Source organism: Polyodon spathula, unplaced genomic scaffold, assembly GCF_017654505.1.
Source record: "Polyodon spathula isolate WHYD16114869_AA unplaced genomic scaffold, ASM1765450v1 scaffolds_1433, whole genome shotgun sequence".
NCBI lineage: Eukaryota > Metazoa > Chordata > Actinopteri > Acipenseriformes > Polyodontidae > Polyodon > Polyodon spathula.
In genome coordinates this window covers 1-18,764 of record NW_024472913.1, presented here as the reverse complement: position 1 = coordinate 18,764, position 18,764 = coordinate 1, and the positions used below count along the sequence as shown (strand labels likewise).

At 38.7% G+C, this 18,764-nt stretch overlaps 1 protein-coding gene and 1 long non-coding RNA gene across 2 annotated transcripts; both read left to right on the top strand.

Moving 5' to 3' along the window:
* The first annotated feature begins 511 nt into the window (after positions 1 to 511).
* LOC121309729 lies at positions 512 to 5,998 on the top strand. Its single transcript, XR_005948659.1, has 2 exons — positions 512 to 589; positions 3,661 to 5,998. It is a non-coding gene; the product is annotated as an uncharacterized LOC121309729 (long non-coding RNA).
* Positions 5,999 to 7,763: 1,765 nt separating this feature from the next.
* On the top strand, positions 7,764 to 14,444 carry ptges (prostaglandin E synthase). Its single transcript, XM_041242862.1, has 3 exons — positions 7,764 to 8,009; positions 9,075 to 9,157; positions 13,603 to 14,444. Exons 1-3 carry the CDS (start codon positions 7,902 to 7,904, stop codon positions 13,850 to 13,852), a joined length of 441 nt encoding a protein of 146 aa, XP_041098796.1. The 5' UTR covers positions 7,764 to 7,901; the 3' UTR covers positions 13,853 to 14,444.
* Positions 14,445 to 18,764: the final 4,320 nt, after the last annotated feature.

Genomic DNA, 18,764 nt, shown 5'->3' with positions numbered 1-18,764 from the left:
GCTGTGGGGTTTGTATAGGGAAATGGACATAGAATTTGTGTTTTGAGCAAACACAACTAAGCAAGCATTTCATGCATTCTGTGCTTTCATTTTATAATTGCTTCGTCTTTAATTCATTTCCTTCATCCCTTCTTTCTTTTCATTACATTCAATCCCAATTGTCACAATATTTTGGCAATAGTGACACATTGAACAGCATGGTAAACTCCAATCCTACTGTACAAACTCACCGTGGTACGCTTATGGCTTTTAAATATTCATTTCGGTTCAAACTATTTATTTATTTATTTATTTATTTTTGCTAACTGACTTTGTTACTTTTTGTTTGAGTCTTTTGCGAAGCTGAGTGAGCTGTATTCCCTCATTTGAAGTTATGATAGTTTGATTGTAACAGATTGATTCAGCGTGGTGCGTGGGGAGCCGGTCCCAGCAGACAGAGATGATGTCACAATGACAGGAGCTCAGGTAGAGTTCCGCAGGCTGGCCGTCACAGATAGAGTGGGACTGCAAGGGAGAGAGGCTGGATACAGACACACTCAGAGACAGAGAGAGGGAGAAGAGCTGCAGAAATTGGGATCAATGGAAACAGGTAAGGCTTGACAGAATGATTGCTTAAAAGGAATTTTCATTTTCCAATTCCCTTCCTTATTATTGTACTTGATACAACTATATTGGTTGGAAGTGTGTATATATATATATATATATATATATATATATATATATATATATATATATATATATATATATATATACACACACACACACACACACACACACACACACACACACACACACACACACACATATATATATATATATATATATATATATATATATATATATATATATATATTAGTTCAGTTTTTGTAAATTAACCATGTTATTTTTTTCATTTTGTATTTAATTATTAGATATGTATCACTTCCAATTGTTAATCCAAATTATCTCTATAGGCTTGCAGTGCGCAGTCAGCACCCGTGATAGCAGCTCTTCATTTAGATACAGAGGACAGAGTCAGTCGTCATGGGAACACGTTCTTGACATTATTTCCTTGGGTATTGTATTCAGACTCCGCATTGGTATCTTTTCTATATAACACTGGGTACAGTTACACTCGAAGAGAAAGAAAGCCGAGCTTCGGAAATAGGTATGGCTGACAGACCATTCCGTTGGCTGGTTGCTTGTTTATTTCAATCCCATTTCTTATAATTGTAGCTGATACAACTTAATGCTATTATTATCCTTCGTACTAAAATAAATAACACTCACACACTGTTCAGCGATTTTACAAAGCAATTTTCAGGTGTGTCTGTAATCTGTATAAAGTCCAAAGACGCACCCACAGTCTTCATTAAAGCAGATTTATAAAACAGCAATGCACGGCTTCACAGGATTCCCAACAGCTTCAGGTTTCCAGCAGAACTCTACTGTTTGCGTATTCAACTGCCTCTAAAAATTGATCTAGCACTGGACGATGGTTAACAAGTACCCTGCAAGCTAATAAAGCAGATGTCTTCAACACAAATTTATAAAGAAAAGCTTTGCAAACCGGAATCCCATGAGAAGAAAGTAAAGCACCTTCACATGTATGAGCATTCAGCCTTCCAGATCCTAATCCTTGTTTCATTTAAATGAACTTGTGATTTCTGTAGTGAGCAGATGGAAAATACCACAATTTAAGATGCTCACTTCAAAACTCTGCACGTCATACAAGCTCCCACTTTTAATTGGGAGACTATGTTGATTAACATGCAGAGACTCGATTGCTCCCCCAAACTGAGCTATGAACTCCGGCATTTATTTCAATTGCAAATCGCGCTGCTGGTATTTAAGTCAATCAAAACGGCAGGCTCCTCTCTGTACTTGCTGGACTGCAGCCCAGATCAGTCAGCTGACGCGTTCTTCACAGACTCCCGTGGCTGCAGGGGAGATGTTTGCACCGAGGCAACATTATCTTCCCAGTGAAAATGACTACAGGACAGCTCACCTGCCCTCCACCGATAGCCTGGCCGGCAGGAGCATCGCGGCTCGGCACATTATTGAGAGGATACCCGAGACGGCTGTCACTGGTATAGTGATAAAAGACTCAACACCCTGGTATCTGAGCCGCACATTCCCGGGTTGTCTTTTGAAATCTGAGAAAGAATAAAACAACGAAAGAAAGTTAGAGCACAAGGTCATGGTAGAAATGAAAGAATATTATACTGCCAATGAGAAGAAAGGGAATAGACAGGGTTTGAACAGAGCCAGAGAAACACCCGTGCACTATTTGTGCAAGTCAGTATTAACGTCGGCAATGCAGAACCATATAGCAGTGATTCAATGGCACACGGAGGTGTTTAAACTATAGGTCGCTTCTAATTACATTATCTTTTCGTCTGTCCACTGTTATTTATGATTACTATGCTCTGTAATTTCAGTGTATTTTTTTGGTCTCTTTTTTTAAGTAAGAGCCAGCGCCATCTAGTGTTCATCTAGTTCAGTGCAACATTGCTGTCTACACGCAGCTCAGCGCTATATGGATCACCTGCTTGCCGAACACCCTCTATCAAAGTCTTTCATATTGGCTCTATTGCCTACTGTCTGAAACTGATGTCACAGGCTTAGTGGTAATATAATATACTGTAGTAATCCAACTGTTTAACATGTTTCAAATCATACAGGGTCCCCCACCACACTTTACCTGAATGACAAGCAGTAAGTAAGAGTTAAGAACCACGGCTTAAAAACGTGCCAGTTCTTATTGGAAAGACTAATGCAAGTTGTTTTAAATGGAAAATATTCCACTATTCAAACCCCAAGCTTGAATGAAAATCGAACCTCTTCTCGGGTCTCCAGTTACAGCGAGCCTCTGATAAGGGACAGTGCTGCCAGTAATGCGATGTAGTTTTGTCACCTGAGCGTCACTGTTAATAAGTTATCAGTTTAAACAGCACTGAAGAGTCTCTCTGTCCAGGAGGGATAATGTTGCCTCTTCTGTGTTTGCTAGGTTGACAGGATATGGTACGTCGCCTGCCTCAGTAACATACATGTGTTGTAACCCAGGCTACGGATGTAAACACAAAACATGCGACATACATACATATGTACACACATACATACAGTACATACATACATACATACATACAAGGATGGTCTTCTTATAGCCCCAAAATACACAAATTAACTTTTGCTAAAGAATTTCCCTATTGAGTTTAATAACAATTTCATTAGCAGTTCTTCAACCCACTACTATCTTACTCAAACCCACTGCCTTCCACACTTCGGTAGTCCATAACTCTCAGCTATCCAACCACTGTTTTTGTGATTAATTGGTTTTTCAAACAGTTACAAAACATAGCAAAATAAATGTGTTCATAAATACACTAAGCAGGTTTCACTTTGTTTGGTAATTGTTATCAGAACCGACTTTTTGTTAAGTAACCACTTCTCAACAAACCTCTGCTGCTCTTCCTTTTTAAAATCTGAATTCCGACTTCAAGGATCCCGTCCTGAGTGACGCTTGACAGGCCATGAGGCGAACCTTACAGAAGCTGTCGGCTCTTGTAAGATCAGTTACTCTGACAGGTGACACAGGCAGGCTTGTTTAATCTCAATCACCTGAGTGCAGCTGACAGGATCTGTCTCATGTTACCGTGTCTTTGTCGTTTCCCTTGGCAGGACCATTGAGGCAATGACTGGATACACTGTCATGGGCAGACTGAAAAATTCAGATGGGGCCTCGGACTAAACCAACATCCAGACAACACAAGTATCCTGTAAGACTTGGATAAGCCAAGACTAGATCTAATCAAATATTGGGTTCACCAAATTATCTGTGACATCTAGTTTATTTAAATCTGGATTGACTATTTTGTTGAAGTCTTACAGGACAATGCAATAGGATTTCTAGATATAATGAATATGACGTTGGCTAGTTGACTATTGACTGTCCGATGAAGGTGCAATTCAGTGGACCACTTTGAAGAACTCATTTCAAATGCATGGTAAAGGAACGAGTTGGGATCTGCAATGCATAATTATAATGATTGAATTTGCTTTTTAAAAGCTGCTCTCCCCTTTCTAAAAGGCTTGTGTTGCTAAAAAGGAGACAAGAGCATTTTGTTCAATAAAGAAGACTGAACTAGGCCCTCTGACTGAACTTGCAGAAGTGAGAAAAAAACGATTCAAACTACTGAGCGTACATTCCCTTCATACTTTCTGCCTCCCCCTCGAGGGACAAATTAACAGACTGATACTTGGCAAAGGTGTGTCTTCCAGTTACTGGAAGTGATTGCATCTACTATAAGGATGTTCCCCTCATAATCTGTCTATAGGGGAGACATCCAGAGAGTATTTTTGTCACTGAAAGAGCTGGTTCCAGAATCGGAATGGGATGCGCGATGTGCTCTCCGCTGTTAGAAATGTGGAATGTGTCCACAAAGCAGCCAGGAAGTAACTGCCTGGAGCTGTCTATATTTCCTGAGTCCTGTGTCCATGGTTACCAAAGAGCATCTGGACTCCATTACGTGTCTTCCTTCTCGGATGCTGAGGACTGTTGTGATGATGTCAGCCCCAAAAGCCTCTCTTTGATGGACGCCTCCGATACTGAGGAGTAAAGCAAAAGGATGTTGTTTTCATTCTTGTGATGAGGGCAATTGTCTGTTTCTGTTGTAATGTTGGTGGCTGTCTTTTCTCTAACAGTATTGGTAACTGTTTCTGCTGGCAACAGATTTACTTGGACGTTTTTCTACAAGGACTGAATATCATTATTCTTGGAGTGATTGTAACTGTTCATTCAACATATCTTACCAAAGTGAATGATTCTGAGTAAGCACTACCCTGGTCAGTCCTTTTGTTTTCTCTCCATGGTTTCTTTAATGAGTGGGACTATCACTGTGCAAACTTGAACTTGAATATAAACCTTGACACATTCCATTTGTCAAATATAATGATCCTTTTAAAATATCGCTCAATACTTTTATTATGGGAGCTTTGACAGATCTTTTGTGTAAATTTGGCAGCCAACATGTGACATGTGAAAGAATTAGAAAGATCCCTTTTTCCTAAGCTTCAATACACCAGCACAAAGCGAGATTAATGAGCATGCTTCCATATAAATGCTGTGATTGTTATAATAATATCCATTTTTTACATTCCTTACTTTAAAACATTTGTTTCATGTTGACATTACCAGGCAAAATTAGCTATCAACTCAGTAAGGTTTTTCCAAGCAGAACCGCTGGAGCAGACATCAAAGCTGAAAACCTTTTATTGATGTTTTTTTCCCCCAAAGCGTGGGCCTGGTGAGTAAACTGGGTAGGTGTAAAAAGGATGTCATGCATCATCAGTCAAATACATCCTGTGGCTCCTTTTTTTTTACACAAAAGGGAATAGACATGTTAGTAAAGCTAAGCAAAGTCAAACAGGTTGGGTGGATGCTCTGAGGTTTTTAGTTTTGATAGGTAGGGGTTGTAAAGAGTTTATGAAAACATAAGTACAACGCTATGAAGGGCAGCTATGTGTGGGCAGTGTATGCTGCTACAATATATATTGGCTGGGAAAGGGGCAATTAAATGAGCAGAACTGACCTCCCTAACCTGTTGCAAGTAAAGCCCCTTTCACACTGGTGCTCCAACCCAGGTCCTGACCCAATTTCTAGTTACCCGGGTCAAAATCCTGCGTAGTGTAAAACCATGTACCAGATTGCTGCAGGGATGGCGTGGAGCGATGTTGTCTGATCAAAATGATGCTGACACACGGAGATAAGCTTTGCACACAAAGGAGTGTAAAAATCTGTATAAAACAGCAGCACTAGGAGGTGCATTTGAGAAGCGTCAAGATCCTCCGTGAACACACTCCAGAGCCATGCCCGATGCTTCTAACACAAACTGGGAACTGATATCACTGCTTCACTTCTGTTAATAACTAGTGGCCTCCTTATTGTGTCTAATGATAATGATTAAGCTGTATAAGTGTGACTTTTCATTATTGGAATCAATAAATGAAGCATGTAAAATTCTGTCCTTGTATTGTGATCATGATCCTTACATGATCATGTGTAGTTCTGAATACAGCGTATAATATTTTGAGCAGCAAAGCAAATGTGGGTTGGCACCTTATCTGTGTCATTTTCCCATGTCTGTGAAATGCTATCAGCCTCATTTATCTCTTTATGACAAAAATGGGTTTCAATTTGACTACAAAAATATGCTGCACTGAGCATTACAACAAAATGAAAAAAAAAGTGTTTCCATGATGAAGAAATGTCACCAAAGGCTTGAAAAATGACAGCAATCATATATTATGATACATCTTGATCCTAATCTAACTACAACATAGCAAAAAAATCTTAATTATACCATAGCTGCGTTTTGATTTGGAGAAGGGAAACGGGCAAGTTCCTAATATTTCTAATATGGTCTAAAGGTTTTTTTGTTTGCTGCATTACGCTGGCCAACAGTTTCGCGTCACCCTACAGAATTAACTAATTTTGCTTCATAAAGTCGAATGAAACCTAATGTTAACATATTGAATTACATACTGCTTTGTAGTTTTCCATATACTCAATGAAAAACTGACAAAAATGGGAAAAATGACATTTTGAAATCTAACATGAAATACTGAACTGCTATTATGGCTTCCGGTAGACTTTTGATCATTTATTACAAGATGTTAAACGAAAGACTTGAATTATGTTCATATATTTTTGGTTTTTTTTAATTGTGTCTCAAACCTACAATCTTGGGTAATGATCATATTTCAAAGAGAAGGCAGATTATAATCAAATGGTGGTCTTTCCCTAGCATTTTATTCAGCTAACATCTAACCACATCCTTGACAGTGGCTTTGTTCTTTCAATTTGTATGTCAATGCTGCAAGTACCTCTACCTACTTTAAAGTCTTTACTTTTTGCAGTCATTAAAACTGCTGGACTGTCAGCCCAAGAGACAGAACTTGTAGTAGTTAGTACCACGCCAATAACTTAATTATTAAAATATGATATACAACACACATCTACATGCTTACGGCAAAATACTGCACTATCAGTCCACAGCAAGTACACTGTGAGTGATCCTGTATAATCCAAATACTGTGATATTTAAGTTGGAATGTAAGAAGCCTTGGATATATTCCAAGGTAGGCACATACCGAGATAGATAAATAGACATGTTGGACACAAACTGACATACAGATAGGGAGTAGAAATGAACAAAGATCATCGTGTTATATCTTATGTTATCTTCCTTAAATACATTTACTTTTACCTATAACTGGTTTTATACTTAGCAAACAGTGCCACCTGGTGTTCATGTGTTGCAATTATCTCATTTATATATTTTTTCCTGGTAAAAAAGCTGAAGTAGTAATACATGTTGTACAAGGAATATATACAGTCCACATATTGTAATATAGGTTAGGTTTCACAAGACTCCTTCCTAAGGATCACCAGGCCACATAGTGGATGTCCCCTACAGACTCATGGAACTTGGAACAGCACATTTAGAATTGCAGTTCTGAATAATGCAAGGCTGTCTGCGTCTGTAAAGTTTGAGCTGGTATCAGAATTTGATATTGATTGTATAGTAAACTGTTCAGCTCTGCTTTCTGGTGTTTTGTATAAATACGACGGTTTAGCGTAGCTATATACAGCGTAATTAACAGGGATTCTTTTTATTTCTATACCGCTAATAAAAGCACGAAGACTCTCCTGTCACGCTTCCAATAATTGAAAAGAAGCGCTGTGTCTTTAAGTGCAGCTGGTTTGTTTAAAAGTTGCTCTGGAATGTGTAGTAATGCTCAGTCGAGCACTCAAACTTGGGCTGAAACAAACTGCTGCTCGTTGTCTCTAACTTTTTTAAACGTGGAAAGCATCATAAGAGAAACAAAATAACAATAGAAATACCTACCCTAATGTAACGATGTTGGACAATGAAGCATTTGGGTCTTTCGTCTTTTACAGCACTCTTCTGATCATCAAAATGTACATTGTGGCAATTATCACGGGGCAAGTGAGACTTCGAAAAAAGGTAAGAAATACCGTTTGGAGTTTGTTGACATTATTTTTTCAAATTAAACTTATCTAGGATATTTTGTAGAGCTTGCATGTACATTTCAAAATCACTGTAAGCGCTGGAAAATAAAATCAAATTATATATATATATATATATATATATATATATATATATATATATATATATATATATATATAATTATATATATATATATATATCTATAATAAAAACACGATGGTCTTCTCGTTCTTTTTGTGCTACCAGAAGAGAGACATGTTGAATTCCACTTTCCCTTATGCTGCCGTCAAAACCATAAATCTTGTTTCGTTGCTTATTATTGAAGCATTGTTTTTTGAACGTATGACACAAATAAAGTAGAAAGAAATAATGACCTAAAATATAAGAAAAATGCATTTGCTTAGACTCATTTTAGTTTTGTACTACTGCTAAATAAATAAATATTATGGTTAGTTTGCAATAAGTCCAAAATACTGCCATCTTACTGCTTTTCTGTTAAGAGGAAAAATAAACAGCTATAAGCTCCAGCTTTATGAGCTCTAAGGAAAACAGTTGTGTCCTGTAATGGCAATTAGGACTCAATAGAAGAACCGTGAACATAATTTCCAACACTTTCTGATAAAGTACGGTTCACAGATGAACAACAGTGTAGTAAGCAGCCATCGAGCAACCAAATATTAGTGTACAACTCCACAAACTTCTGGTAGACTGCAGCTTTAAAATGTGCTTTCTGTCGGGAACAGTTTACAGCTAGGATATTCACAACCATACATCAGATTGGTGATGCATGCGATAATGTACACATACAGAATATGGGTCATCAAAAACTTGCATCTGTTATTGCCGGGATGCATTTGTAAGACTTTTTTTTTTTTTTTTTTTTTTTTTGAGAATTAACTCGTGCTTGATTTGAAGATTAAGTTCATTCGTGGGCAGACAGAAAGAAAACCTTTAAAATGCAACAGTCATTTAACATTGCCGTCATGCATGATGCGTTCGTTTAAAAGTGACTCATGTTTGTTTGTTTGTTTGTTTATTTATTTATTTATTTATTGTCATAAGGCTTTCGCTAATCCGGAGGATGCAATGAGGCACGGTGGCCTGCATTTCGCTCGAGAAGACCCTGATGTGGAGCGATGCCGAAGGTATGGTATAAGTTTGAAAAACAGGACAGAAAGTAACATTACATATCACAGGCCCGTATGAGGTAACTCCCTGGAGAAGACCCGCTACACAGCTTAGCACTGGTGCTAAGGTTTTATCTGAATATCAGTGTTGTTTAACTTTTGCTTTATTAAATGAAGTCAGTGCAAAACCTGATTTGGTTCTTAGAAGGACAATCTGACTGCCTGTGTGACGTATGTGCTTTAAAACGGTCCTGTAAACAGTTCAGTGAAACAGCGCTGACCCGTATCTGTGTTGATATAGAAACGATAACTTTTTTGGAAAGGTGACAAATGTTTTACTGTTTCAAAATGAGAAACAAACCGTGTATGTTACTAAAGGGATCTTAACTGCTTTGCGGTTTTCTTCTTCTTCTTTTTTTTTAAGTTGTGCTCTTTCTACAAACCCTAAAAAATATGTGTGTGTGTGTGTGTATATATATATATATATATATATATATATATATATATATATATATATATATTATATATATATGGTTAATTTTTATAAGGGTTAAACCCGTAATAGAAGAACACCGGTATGCTGAGACTGTTTTTTTTTTTTTTTTTTTTTTTTTTTTATTAACCCCACAAAATAAAAAAATAAAAAATCCACATCACCCTCTCTAAACTAGACCCCATGTCTTTAGATCACCACAGACGCAAAATACAGTCAACACAACAATCCCTCTGCTGTATATTGTGGAAAGAGATGCAGTGTGTCATTTAATCTGTACCCTGCGGTGTGAGGGAGAGAAGCACATTTGTCTTTTATTGCTGCACGTTTGAATCACTTTCATCTCAGAATGCTGTTGTAATTCCATGACTACATTATCCGAGGCTGCTGATGGACGGGGAGAGTTGGTTGTTGTGCAACACATACTTGAAGTGGTCGGCACTGACGTAGTGTATCACAAGCCTTCTGTGTCTAGCTTGCGACTTTGTTTTGCTGTGGCTGGTGATCCGACCGTGACTCCTTTAGTGATTCAGCTTGGAAAAATAGCTCTGAATAAGTGCTGGTTTTGTTAGGCATCCTTAAGATGGGAGGCTGACATAATGAAGCCAGTAGCAGGAGCTGTACAAGAGCCATGCTGCTTCAGTAAGGGACTGCTGGGCTTCACATTTAACTTGAGATAGCAATTCAAGCAATGAGTTTTAAAGTTCTCTGTGTCCGAAACCCAACATGCAATTACTGACTTTCCTGTTCCTCTGTTCATTATGCAGTTATATGGTACAGACTGCTTTACATTGCAAGCTCTGTTGTTTTTTTTTTTTGGGGGGGGGGTGACTTTCTTCATTTGTTAGCAGTTGTTATGGTGTTATGTTACACGCTGGGGGCTCTGTTATAAAATATTTCCTGTAAATAGGTGTAAAACACCTGATAAAATGACAAATCACAAAATAATGACACCCTGTAGGCTTTTCATTAGGGTGGGGTCTTTAATTCTTGAACTTGAGACAGTGTTTTTTACCTTTTAAAAACAACCCTGGGCGTATTATGTATTGTGAAGCGGAGACAAGAAACCACATTATCAAATCCGCCGCTCATAACACCCTGTTGTTGCAAGCTGAGCAGGAGTGTGTGCCTTGTGATGAAGGCCTACTTTGTGATGAAACAGATTGCCCTGAACAGAAGGCAATGGAAGAATATAGGAAACAGACACATACGAATTATACCTCAGCTTATTGTAGCTTCACAACTGCTTAATTCCAGGGGCTTTTCATTAAAGCCACAGCAGTCCTGGAACTGGTAATGGAATTACTATGGAATTTTCCCAATCTTGTACCCCTCCCGAGTCCCATAAAAACAGCCAGGAAATTATCTTCCATGACCCCGTGGAAGAAGTATGCAGCTGCTTTCCACAAGAAAACTAAATCACATTCAGAAGAGGATAGAGAGAAAGGTATCGATATGCATTTAAAGAGTTGGTACTAAAGCTTTGAATGTCATTTCAATTGCTTTGTTTCTTTATATTTCTGTTGCTATTTTAAATGCAAATAAGTGCTGGTCCTAGCAACTGTTACCTCATGTAACAAATGATCTATCCATTTCTAATTTAGTGCACTCACTGATTGCCAATTCTGATTGGCTGTGATGATGTGTAAATTGAACAGGATTGGTGGCACACATTTGATAGGATTTATAGCATTTTGGTTAAACATGACAGTGTCAAGAACAGACTGTACACATTATTTCCTCAAGTAGTGTTAGTACAATTTTTTTTGGCATATAGTCTTGTGAGATATTAAACCTGGCTGAATAAACCCATATAATAACATGGAGCTGAAATCGATCATTCACACTATGGTACAGCTCACAAGTCAAGCTGACAATATTTTTTATTTCACATGAACGTCTGTAACTATGTGGAGCTAACCTCTCCATAAACGTATGGCAATAGTAGAGATATTCCTATACCCCTGACACACTGGAGCACATATATTGTTGAAAATGAAAAATACTAAATACTGAAATACTTCATGTTTTTATTTATTTATTGTTTTAATTTAGTGAAAAGATACTTATCAATTATTCACTTATCAAAAGGCAATAAACACAGTATTTGAATAATTACAATAAGATCCACTCAGAATAATCCATAAGGATTGCAAACATAATGAAAAGTTATCGGGGCTATGGGCTGCAATGTCCATATGTCCTGGAATGGTGTTCCAGCACGTTCTGGCTTCACCACACTACTGCTGTCAGTCATGTGATGGGACAGTCTATTTCCACAAGTGTGTGCTACATGCTGCAGGTGTTCCTCTTCTCTGCACAGCACAAACAGTATGAGGGAAAACCGTAACAAGACCAGTAAATCGTGCAGATATACTGTAAAGTGAAAATAACTGGCTTACAAATGCTTTTTGAAGGAAACGCCCAGTCTAAATGATGCCATTATCACAAATCAACATTTATTTCAACAATCTTGAATTGAAGGAAATGTTTTCAGAAGGAAATGTTTTCAGAGGCAGTTCATGATTCCTGTTTAAAGATCTGGTACTCCTGGGTCCCGTCACGTGACCAGAGAGGGCAAGCAGAACAGGAAGGGGTGGGTAGGCCTGTAGCCATGGTAACCATTACAAAATATAACAGTATGCATTTGAATGCATGTAATGTATTATTTTAGGTAGAAACTTTTGAACCTACCTGACAAATAAATAGATGGCTACTGTCAGTCTACTTGATCATGTTACTGTGTGGTCCATGAAAGACGTTAGATATTCATCCGAATTAAATACAAAAGGAAAACCTACATTTTGCAATGCATCTCTAAAAGAAACCATTAATATGGAAACCATAACAACACTGTATCTTTTGTACAAGTGGGAAAATGAACGATCAACACCTGGCAGATCAATGAAACCCAGCTGGGTCTGGTACACATCACCGTGGTGCACAAAGGGGTTGTACAGCTGCTAATCAAAGTTGTTTTTCATGTTTTACCTCAAGGAAACTTTACTCAGTACTTCTCTGTGCCAGTATAGTTTTCTGGCTGTTGGATTAGATTTACGAGTTTCTGAGGTCATGCAATCCATGTGTAGAACCAAACAAGGAGATGATCCAGGCTTGGTGCTCCTGTAGGCATTTCAAAGTTGTTTACATTATGCTACCTAAAAAACAGAACCATTTGGAGCTGAGCAATCACGTTAGCCACAGTTGTGGTTCCAAAAAGCACAGATACAAGAACTGTGTTTATGCTGGGATTCAGTGCTAGGGAATTAGAGAGGGGCTGTTTTTTTTAAACATGTGGACTCCAGCTGGTTGCAGCTAGTGTGACTGTTAACACTGTGTGTGTCATTACTGCTGGTGAGAGAAAACCAAAAAAAAAACTGGTATGACAATAATGAAGATAAAGGGCTCTGAGTAATGTATCCATTAGTATACTCGGGAAAGAGTTAACTGGGACAGCCTACCAGCGGCCGGCTACACTTTCTCCGAGTTATCCATGCCACTGGATAGCTATCATAAGGGCTTCCATGTTGTGATTAATCCTCAACCTGTTCCAAAGCCAGATCTCCACTCTCCTACATAGTTTCCTATTAATGTTTATATGTCAGCTGTTCTGCAGTGTGATTTATGAGAATTTACTTTACTTAAAACTGGGAAATGTGTGTTGGAATAAAGTAGTCCAATTGGTCACCGATGGCAACCCTTGCATGTCAAATGGATGAATTATATTGATAAATTGAGTAAACCTGCATGGACCCTCAGGTGAAATAGCAAGGATTCTACTCACAAAGGTCTTTGACTCATTGACTCTGCCGTGGCATTTGTGTAGTAAATTATTTCCCTGGCCTAACGCCAGTAATCGCAGTGCTGCAATGTCTGAAAAGCAGCGTGTGTTAAACGCAGTTCAAGCTGGAATGCTTTTAAAAAAAACAAAACAACCTGGGGCTGATTTCTGCTTGTGTTTCCGTTGCAGGGCCCACCACAACGACATGGAGAACATTTTCCCCTTCCTGTTCCTGGGTGCAGTTTATTCCATGACCGAGCCCGCCCTGCCGATAGCCCGCACCCACTTCCAGGTGTTCTTCCTGGGCAGGCTGGTCCACACTGTCGCTTACCTGTTGGCCCTGAAGGCACCAACCCGCTCCCTGGCTTACACCGTAGCCCAGGTGCCCTGCTTCTCCATGGCTGTGCAGGTCCTTATTGCCGTGGCATCATACCGGTGAACAAATATCTCAGTGCTGTTTTAAACCCCAGCAATAGCTAGTATCGGTTGCTGTCTGGAGCTGTTGAGATGATAATGCTAGCGATGCTGGCAAATCTCTGAGTGGTTGACTTGACCACAGTTTTCAACAGAGAGTAAAGAGAATCATTGTAAACCAGAACCTGCTTGTCAAGAGCTTATACTGGAGGCCAGGCAAAAACAACCCTGTATTGACTCCCAGGAAAATGTGTTGATTTATATTTACCTGAAGGCTATAATTATTCATTCACAAATTGTATACTAGTTGCATCACAGTATTGTTTTCTTTATTATTATTATTATTATTATTATTATTATTATTATTATTATTATTATTATTATCACCAGTACCAATACTTTTTGACGTCCCCTACTGATCACAACATGTACAGCATGTTCATACCAAATGTTATTTTTTGGTAAGTGAAAATCATAAACTGGTGTTGCATGACCATCCATAAAAAAAAAGCAGTAAGCTGAAGCAGTATTTAACCCCAAACCAGAAAATAACACCTGCCATCACAAACACATCTATCTTTTTAACATCTCAAACCATTAAAAAATGTTTTTTCTCAGTTTTAGATTTTGTTTTTGTCAGCTACATGTTTTGCATGCACACACAATAACATTTATGATTGACTAGAATGTCTGGGAACAGGAAGTCTGATAAATGAATAATTTATAATAACAAAAATACTTAGCAGCAGGCAAGCTATGAGCCTTCTGGAGTCTGATGTCTGCCAAGTTTGCAATTCTTCTGTTTAGAGAGGCATACAAATTTAAGGCACAGCTCGGCTGATTTCAAGGCTTCAGACAGCTAATTCCATGCTCAGTCCACCTTAAAAAAATATTCACAGAAGATGATGGCTGGAATTTAATTATTTTGCTCTGGGTTATATAAGATTTTCTGGTCTCAGTAAAAGTAAATAAGATTAATGTTTTGTTCTGTGGCTAGGAGATTCCTGCTACAGAAGGGCCCCTATAATTTTAGTTTACTGCATTTCAAATAACACAGAGTTCCTTTATAAATCAAAGTTGTTTAAATAAACAATCTTGTATACATATACACTGAGCCAACTATATATATACCTGTATATGAAGGATTTGTGTATCTGGCAGCATTGTAGATCTACAGTACCAATGCAAAGAAAATGTAAATGTTTCAAAGTTCATATTTTCGTCTTTGCCAGTGTTCTATAATTTAAAGTGGGTAGATCTGATTTAAGGGGAGATCACAAGAATAAACTACAACTGAGGTCAGCCTGGTTAAAAGATCAGATCTAAATGCTAATGGATCTAAATACTGATACATTTTAAATATTAAAAACAGGAACAGCCCTGTAGTTTAGTTCCAAGGCGAAAGAGGCTCAAAATACTTGAATGAAGGAAACAGACACGGTTAGAGAGGCTGATTTTCACAAAGGTCCTTCTTTTAATTTTTGAAACAACAGTCTATGCTATTTAGATCTGAAGCTGGTTCGGATCCATTTATTAGACCCAGATCTGCAGCCAGTTGCACAGAAACCCTTAATGAATCCTTCGTGCACCCCAGAAGAGGACCCACTAAATCAATGCATTAGATAAGGGAAACTGTATCCTCAAGTGTTATACTTTAACTTTGTGCTTTAGCGGCTGGCTTCACAGACCCAGATTAGCACTATCTTGGACTGTGTTATCTGAAGTAACAGAAGGTATCCCAAAACCAGTGGTAACTGGGGAGTAATTAGCACCCAGTCTTCAGTATTATATATTGTATTTTAAGCTGTGCGCTGGTTAGGTATTATAGTAGTTTTATAAGCAGTGAGAAATGTTATTTGGATCTTTGGATACAAATTTGAGCATGGATGTGAAGTATCTACCCATCTAATAAAATATATATTTTACAGAAATGTGCTTTCATTGCATTTTTTTAAAACCTATGCTGTAATGTTGTAGAACATCTTTTTTGATTTCATCAAAGTACTGTGCTTACTATGTATCTATGTGTACTTTGTATGCATCTTGCACTTGGTAAAGTGTAGCTGCTTCATGTTGTTTAAAATGCAACACTTAAACTTGTAAAAGCAGCTGTTTTTCTGGATGTTTGCCATGTAATACATGTGACAGGTTAAAAAGGATCTGAACACAGAGACAGTAAGGTCGCTGATACCTTCAAATTTTTTCCACTCAATGCAGTACATATATGGAGACCAGAGAGTAGGCGTGGCTGACAGAGTCACAGCATGCACTGAGCGTGTGATGTATTCAATTAGAATAATACATGACGAATGAGAAACTAGGAGGGGAGATCGTTGCAGCCAATCTCAGCCAAAGATGTGCCAGTGTAGACTGATATACAGTAACGTGATGCATTGTGTATTCCATCCCTCAGATCGAGCATGGCTATTGAATTACTGCGGAGAAAGAAATCGCCTTGCAAGGGCGCATGGTTAACGTGCATGCCGGCTTTGTCCTACTGCGGTCACATGGCTCCATCTAGTGGTCATTTGTATATGCAAGCGTAGCTGTCCATGCTGCCGTATTTCTCCACGCAGTAGATTAACGGGAGCAATGTCTACAGCCAGACCCAGACTATAGATAATTATCTTACACCCTGTTTGATAATCACTCGTAAGTAACCATCTAAGCAGAAACAGCAATAAGAAATACTACAAAACGCCCGCAATAGGCTATTAAACAGGCAAGAATGAAACATTTCGTTCACAGTGGAAGTTTGGACTGGGGATAATGTTTTTCACAAAGTGCAATCAAATAATTCCTTCAGTTTTGTGCGCTTCTATTTGCGATAAAAGGTCTACAATGTGCACTTCTGAAAGAAACGCGTGTTCTAGTAAACGTGTTGTTTTAAACCTGGGATTTGGTTCTACACTCGGATAAAGACACCTTTGTTTGCAAGCCATGCTTTCTCCGTGTTTTCTTCACTTTCTTGATCATTTCACCACCCCGCCGTCCCTTGACCGACATGGCTTCAGCCAATAGCATGCTTTAACTCGGAAGACACTGCTTTGGAAATGACCAAGGAAGTGTATGGAAAGAGAGACCTTTCATTATCCTGGTGTAATATGAGATATTTTAAAATCGTCCCACGTGAAAGATGTGACTGTGCCAGCATTGCCGTATGACTTGGGACGGAGTTCCAAAGGCAGGCACGCAACAAGGAAAGACCTTTGCCCTTCCTCATTTTAGACGACTTCAAGCTACAATCTCGTCCCATTCCTAGTGAAGCCCCCGGGGGACACAGAACAGAAAGCGCCGTGAGGCGGAGTGCTGTCAGATGGGGAGGTTCCTTCAGCTGATCTCATTCCGCGATGAGCTCATCGTAGCGGGGCGTCTGCTGTTTACCAGGTGGACTCGCCTTGTATGGCCCAGGCTCTTATTCCTGAAATGATGCGATCTGCGCTTGTACCAGAGACACTGGACTCAGTTATTTCTAGGAGATTTTTGCTGGCAAAGCCGTTTCTCTGTTTACGCTATGTAAGGTTGGTCAACACATTAGAGACGCCTGCCACATGTAGCACACTCTTTTGCGCCAGTGGGTAGTGACTGGATTATCTAATATACACCATTTTTGTGTAGTTTTGATGTAGCCAATCCCTCTTAGGCTACCTCTCTAATAGCGCAGATATGCTGTAAAGTACAGTAAAAACAAGCTGTTTACAAACCCTGGAAAACCTGGACGCAACGTTATGTAACTCATTATAAAATTTGATTTAGAACCTTTAATTAGAACAACTAAAATAAATAATTGCAAGTTAGTGGTGTAATTACAACATTTGTCCACCGTGTGGTGCTATGTTCCCCTACTTAAAGAAACAATACAAAACACATGCAGTATATCTCGGCAAGAGGATTTTTTTTAGCATGTATACAGTAAACTAATTTAGTTGATTATTGTAATAAACTGAATATGAATGAGTTGCACCTTTTTTTCTTAAAGAAAAGAAAAAGTCTGTTAGTGTTTCAGAGCTGGAAAACTCACCTAATATATATATTACTGATACATGCTAAAAAATTCCATTCCAAATCTTACAAAACCCCCGAATGAGTTTATGATTTGCAGCTGATTTGGGATAGCCATTCAAAGTCAGTTTCCTAATAGGAGTGGATAGGCTGCAGTAACTCAATAAGGCTTGCGTGACCCTCCCAAATAAGGTCTGCTTATGCGCACCCTCCAGAGCACAAACTGCAACCCTGTAACTGGAGAGGAGAGTTACAAAGACCCAGAGCAAGCAAACTCATTTTTTCCCCTTCGTATGTAATTACGGAGATCGCCGGCCGGTGCGCTTGTTTATGGAACGAACCGGATAATCTGTGGCAATGCACAGAACCGCTCAGCTATTATATGTGAAACTGTATAGCCTAATGACCATCTGGTGTGATGTTATGATAGAAATAATGGTTGTGCAGGTTTTTTGGGGGAGAGGCTGTTATAATGCGCAATTTGTTTTACAGACATTTCCTTAATGTGCCAGAACTTTCTTCCAGCTTACTAACCAGCGCCAACAAGGAAACGCCGTTCAGACAAGTCCTGGGTTCGATCCCCAGCATTGCCTCATCTACAGCGTTCAGTATTGAATACCAGTATTCTGTTGCTAGTGGTCTGGGTGGTCAGTGGTAGGTACCACAGGTAATGCTAACTGAGGGGTTTTTTTTGGTAACAAACGCACATTCATTAGTGTGCACTCAAACAGATTTAATGATTTAATTGAAACTATCAGAGCACATACTTGATAAGAAGGCCATGTGATTGTAGTTCTTGCTGAGTAAGTTTACAGCTCCTGGAGTTTTATACTTTTAAACTTCAGCTTGAAGTCTGCCATTAAAGCCACTTTCTTGTAAGATTTTGAGTACTTGGACCGGTGTCTTCATTTTATGTCTGTTATGAATCCAATGCT

What these genes read in the sequence shown, in the direction of transcription:
- ptges (XM_041242862.1), top strand. Translation starts at nt 7,902, where the DNA reads ATGTTGGACAATGAAGCATTTGGGTCTTTCGTCTTTTACAGCACTCTT. An exon ending in AAGTGAGACTTCGAAAAAAG is followed by an intron (nt 8,010 to 9,074) that starts GTAAGAAATACC and finishes TATTGTCATAAG; the next exon opens with GCTTTCGCTAATCCGGAGGA. An exon ending in GATGTGGAGCGATGCCGAAG is followed by an intron (nt 9,158 to 13,602) that starts GTATGGTATAAG and finishes TTTCCGTTGCAG; the next exon opens with GGCCCACCACAACGACATGG.